General features: G+C 53.8%; 1 protein-coding gene across 1 annotated transcript; it reads left to right on the top strand.

The window, feature by feature from the left end:
- The first annotated feature begins 3,520 nt into the window (after positions 1-3,520).
- On the top strand, positions 3,521-4,453 carry LOC143692451 (olfactory receptor 14J1-like). Its single transcript, XM_077172683.1, has one exon. The coding sequence runs from the start codon at positions 3,521-3,523 to the stop codon at positions 4,451-4,453; it is 933 nt and encodes a 310-aa protein (XP_077028798.1).
- Positions 4,454-5,992: the final 1,539 nt, after the last annotated feature.

Here is a 5,992-nt window from a genome sequence, read left to right as displayed (position 1 = left end):
TGTATATGGATGCTTTAAGTTAATTCTCACTGATCATGACCAAATTTCTCAAAGTACAAATTAAAATCAATCGTGAAGTGGATCATTAAAAATTTTCCAGATGCCCCTGAGCCTGACCATCCTCCCTCCATCTTGGCTCCTCCACTTCCTGCTACCACAGCCTTCTCTTCCGCCCTGAACGAACCTCCAGACTCTACCCCCACAACTGTGGGTCACGCCCCCACTGTCAATCATTCCACCTCCACCCTGGGCCATGCTCCAGAAGACCAGCCTGGAAGTCCGCCATCCTAAATCAAGGCCCTTTCTCCCCAACACCTGACAAAATGGCAGCGCCCTTTGCCTCACCCTCTGGCAACAATATAACCCCATGGTCAATGATACTAAGCCCAACTGTCACACTATTTCTAATCTGAATGTTTTTGCTCCAAGGTATTCTTCCTCCCCAGAAGACAGTTTGGATTCCCCAGAGCCACCTCGCCCCTCAACCCCAGAATATCCCTGGGAAAGGAAGAAGACCTGCAAATAGTCTCAAAATTACTTTTTGCCCCCGTATGTTATGAAAGAAGGGGACAGAATCCCAGGTATCAGCCATTGGTTTACGGGGAAATCAAGGAGCTGTGTTGGGCCGCTAAAGACCATAGAAAGGACTCATCTTATTTTATTGGCCTAATGAGGGCCATGTTTACAACACATCTTAACCCCGTATAATTTAAAATATATTATGACCATGTTGTTGTCACCTACAGAATACACCCTGTAGGAAGGGGGATGGAAGTGTTTACTAAATCAATTAATAGCAGACTATGCTAATAATGAGGCAAGGGCAGAATTGACAATCAGCCATCTAGCTGGAGAAGGACAACACAGCCTACCAGATGATCAAGCAGCAGGTATTCCCAGAGAAGTATTGGATGATATCAAAGAGATGGCTTTGCAAGCTTGAATCCAGGTATTGGATGGTAGTACCCCCAATTTGGACTAGCTTGGGTGGCTGCAGCTAAAGCTTTAGGACAATCAGACCATCCTGGGTGCCTGTTAAGTAAGCAAACCAATGCTGCCTCCCTCACATTGAGTGGCTGCTCTCAGACACAGAGACCATCAGACACGCCACCTTGCAGAACAGCGATAGAGTTTTTACTCTGGGCACATGGGCATGGCTGTGTAGACTCTGAGGGCATGTGCTGCATGAACCTCTCCAGCCACAGCGAGTCAATCCACAAGAGCATTCAGGTACTGAAGGAAGGGTTCAAGAAGCTTCAAGTGGAAAACAAAGACTGGGTCAATAAACTCTTCCAAGCCAAGGGACTAAAGGGTCTGATGATGTCTAGCTAAAAGAAAACTATTAAATCTCTTAGTGGTTGTTGTTGTATTGTTAATTGTCCCATGTTTATTTGGATGCTTTTAGAAAGTCTTACAAAATACTTTCAGTTCCATCTTTGTGTTAAAACAGAAAGGGGGAAGATACCCAACAAAGGCTACTCATGGACTCCTTGGAGGAGAGAATTGGAGGCCAGGATGGCCCAAAAACCTCCCAGAGACTCAGTGTGGGAAGGAAAATCCTTAAAAGTACCTAAAAGTATTCTTAAATCCATAAAGTACCTGAAAAATCTTGAGTATCTCAAGGCATTAATGAGCCCTACTGAGTGTCAGTACAAAGCTCTCCAGGGACTCATTAAAGCCGATAATTGGAGCCATGATTGCACAAACCTCTCACAGAGTCTGTATCAAAAGGGAAACACCAAGTACCTTAAAATAACTCAAGTACCCTGAAGCATTAATGAGCCCCACTGAGTGTTGTTACTGACAAAGCCTCTCCAGGGACTAATTACAGCAGATAATTGGAGGCCATGATTGCACAAACCACTCAGAGACTCCAAGGCAAAAGCCAAAGCCAAAGTCCTTTGAAAAACCTGCAGTCCCTGCAGGGAGCATGAAGGAGCCCCCAGGGCCATTGCTGAGCAAGGCTCCCCAGGGACTCCTTGCAGCAGATCCTTGAGGCCACTGGGATGTGGGCTAGGGGGGGATGCTGAGGGCAGCACAAGGGGCTGACAGTGCCCAGCCTGGCTGGGGCTGTGCCAGGAGGCCCCAGGGCCTCAGGACAAGGTGTCTCCTCCCAGCCCTTGGTGGCACAGACCCTGCTGTGCCCCAGGGCACCAAGACTTGGCTTCTCTTTGTCCCCACCTGTCATCACTGCCTGCAGTTCTCTGCTCTGCCTGGGGACACTTGCTCAGTCGTGTCCCTCAGTGGGACCCATTAAAAGTCCAAGAAAGTTTGGAGTTGGATTCTGCCTTGGAGTTCTGCAGAGGTTTCATCAGCTGCCTCTCAGGGACTGATGTTCAGGGCCTGAGCACAAAGCCCCAGAGGCTGATTAAAGTCCTTGTGCTGTGTCTGTGCTGCTGAGCTGGGCTGGGCTCCTGGCACAGAGGCAGCATCCTGCTCACCAAGAAGAGCTTCAAAAGCACATTTCTCTGGATGAGCAGCTCTTCTGCCAGCCCAGCAGGGCTGGGGCACTGCCTGCAGCCAGCCCGGGCACAGCACAGAGGCACAGAGAGCTTCAATCAGTCAGGGCTGGGAAGGGGCTGAGAAGTGCCTGGGGCACAATCACTGCCAGCCCTTGGCACAGGAACCTCTGGCTGCAGGACAATGCAGCTGCAGCTCCTGGAGCCATCTCCTGCAGCTGGAACATGCCAATGCCTGCAGAGCCTGTGAGTGCATTCTCTGCTTGTCTCTTGTGCAGAGCAGCCAGGGGTGCCCAGGGCTGTCCTGCAGAGCAGGGTCCTGCAGCCCAGGGCGCTGTGCTGGGGCAGGGACTCTGCTGCCTGCCAGGGACAGCTCTCAGCCAGCCCTGGCAGCTGCTCCCAGCACTGGGGGACAAGATCTGGGTTGGGGGAGACAGCTGGTGAGGCTTGGAAGTGTTCTCCTTGTGTGGGGATGATGCTGCATTGTTCAGGACTGCTCCCAGCATGACATTTAACTCCAGAACATTTCCAAAGAGATTATACAGGGAGTATAGCAAGGCAGAGGCTGCATAAATGTGGATATCCTGCTTTTTAAATCTACTGCGCTGAGTTGGAAATTGCACATTGATATTAATCTCTCAGTTCAGGTTGCGAAAAAAAAAAAAATTCTCTGATCAGAATAAACCAGGAAGCAACAGCAATCACCACAGGATTCCTTAGAGCTTGCATCAGTGTCACTTTTCCAGCCTCCTCAGTGTTTCTCTGACGTTGCCATCAGAGCCTGCAGAGCCAGAGCTGCCCCTGGGCAGTGCCTGAGCTGGGAGGGCTCTGCAGGGCAGAGCTGAGCCCCCAGGGCTGGGCTGGGCTCTGGCAGCACTGGCAGGGCCCAGCCCTGGGCACAGGGAAGCAGCTGCTGGCAGGGACAGCTCCAGGCAGCAGAGCCCTGGGCAGGCAGTGGGGGGAAAGTGCCCCCAGGCTGTGCTGGGATATTTCAAGTCCTCTCCAAACCCAACTATTCCATGATTACTTTTCTTACAGATCCCCATGCCAAGGCACAGCAAATGTCCAACAGCAGCTCCATCAGGCACTTCCTGCTGCTGGCATTGGCAGACACGCGGCAGCTGCAGCTCCTGCACTTCTGCCTCTTGCTGGGCATCTCCCTGGCTGCCCTCCTGGGCAACGGCCTCATCATCAGCGCCGTAGCCTGCGGCCACCACCTGCACACGCCCATGTTCTTCTTCCTGCTCAACCTGGCCCTCGCTGACCTGGGCTCCATCTGCACCACTGTCCCCAAAGCCATGCACAATTCCCTCTGGGACACCAGCAACATCTCCTACACTGGATGTGCTGCTCAGCTCTTTTTCTTTGTGTTCTTCATGTCAGCGGAGTATTTCCTCCTGACCATCATGTGCTATGACCGCTACGTGTCCATCTGCAAACCCCTGCACTACGGGACCCTCCTGGGCAGCAGAGCTTGTGCCCACATGGCAGCAGCTGCCTGGGCCAGTGCCTTTCTCTTTTCACTGATTCACACAACCAATACATTTTCCCTGCCCCTGTGCCATGGCAATGCCCTGGGCCAGTTCTTCTGTGAAGTGCCCCAGATCCTCAAGCTCTCCTGCTCCAAATCCTACCTTAGGGAATTTGGCCTAATTGCAGTTAGTGTGTGTTTAAATTTTGGTTGTTTTGTGTTCATTGTTTTCTCCTATGTGCAGATCTTCAGGGCTGTGCTGAGGATCCCCTCTGAGCAGGGACGCCACAAAGCCTTTTCCACCTGCCTCCCTCACCTGGCTGTGGTCTCTCTGTTCCTCAGCACTGCATCATTTGCTCATCTGAAGCCCCCCTCCATGTCCTCCCCATCCCTGGATCTGGCCCTGTCAGTTCTGTACTCGGTGGTGTCTCCAGCCCTGAACCCCCTCATCTACAGCCTGAGGAACCAGGAGCTCAAGGCTGCAGTGTGGAGACTGATGACTGGATGGTTTCAGGAACATTAAACAGCTGGCCTATTTTGCCGAATCACTTCTAATAAAACTTATTTTTGATACTTGTTTTTGGTTTCATTTTTAAGGTTCTTTTTGGTTTTTTGCATTTTTTTATGTTGTCCACAAATAAATGTCATTGTATGTGCCATTTCTCATTTTGTTTCTCTCAACCTTCCCTGTGGCCACAGACTGTGTCAATGAGGGGATGTGCTCTTGGGGGCATAAAAGGCACTAAAGGATCTCCCAGCAGAGTTTTCTGCAGAGATGCCCTTGTGTTGCCTTCTCTGGAGCTGCAGCAGCAATGTCTGTGTGCAGAGCTGGGGCAGATCAGTGCTGGCCCAGCAGCTGTGCCCAGCAGCAGCAGCAGCAGCACTTGGTGTTGCCAGTGCTGCTGCCGTGGCCCTGCCCCGCTGCCCTGGTGGCCCTGGTGTTGCTGCAGGGCCTGAGTGCTCTCGGGGCTGGGCACAGCCCTGGGGGTGGCAGTGCTGGGGCTGCAGCAGGGACAGGCCATGGGCACTGCTGGGGCAGCGCTGACGCCTCAGGCCAGGCCCTGGGGGCTCCAGGCTCCTTGCCCAGGCTCTCTCCAGAACACGGCCAGGCCAATGCTCAGCACAGAAACCCCCGTCAGCAGCCCCAGGCTGGCCGTGGGCAGGCTGGGGGCAAACAGCATGGCTGGGGCTCTGCAAGGGCCCTGGGGCAGACGGGAAGGAGCAGCAGAGCAGGGGCTGATCCATGCCCAGTGCGCTGCACAGCCCAGGGCAGCGTCCCAGAGCGTCCTCATGCAGCTGCCAACAACATCCCCCCTCTGCAGCCCTGGCCTCTCCCCCAGCTCACACAGGTGCCCCATCCTTGCAGGCACAGACACGGCAGCACTGCCTCAGCAGCCCCTGTTTGCATTGCACACAGCAGGGGCAGCACCCCCATGCTGTTGCTGTGGGGACATGAACCTGAGGGAGCACAAATGCCATCAGCCCCTGGGGCCAGCCAGGGCTGGGGGACACCAGGGAAACCACTCAGCTTTGTCCTGGCCTCTGCACTCAGCCGGAAAGTTTGTTCCCATCAGCTGGGAGTTTCCTGTGCCACTGCAGACGCTGTTGCTCAGAGCCAGGGCTGCCTGGCAGCCACCCCCAAACTGCCCTCAGCATTTCCTTGGCTTCACCTTTGCTTTCTTTACTTTTTCTTGGTACAAATTTCTTCATGTTGCCCAGCCCTGTTCCCTGCCCTGCCAACAGCCCATCCCTGTTTGCCCTTTCCTCTCTGGCCCCACTCCCCATTGCAGTTCCTGACTTGGCACCATGGGAACGTCCCTTGGGCAGCAGGATCATCCTACAAGTGCTGCAGGAATTGTCTGCAGGCTCCTGCAGTGCCTGCTGCTGCTCCCTTGCCAGAGGCACCCCAGGCCAGGGGGGCACATCTGGGCTGCTGTGTCTGGCTCTGGGGCTCCCTGTTCTGGGCAATGAGGAGGAGCTGCAGAGGCTCTGCAGGACTGACAGGATGGGCTTTGGGGCTGCCAGGAGAAGCTGAGGGACCTGGGCTGCTGGAGCTGCTGAA

The sequence above is a fragment of the Agelaius phoeniceus genome (assembly GCF_051311805.1).
Source record: "Agelaius phoeniceus isolate bAgePho1 chromosome W unlocalized genomic scaffold, bAgePho1.hap1 SUPER_W_unloc_1, whole genome shotgun sequence".
In the NCBI taxonomy this organism is placed as follows: Eukaryota; Metazoa; Chordata; class Aves; order Passeriformes; family Icteridae; genus Agelaius; species Agelaius phoeniceus.
This window is presented reverse-complemented; position numbering and strand designations above follow the sequence as displayed.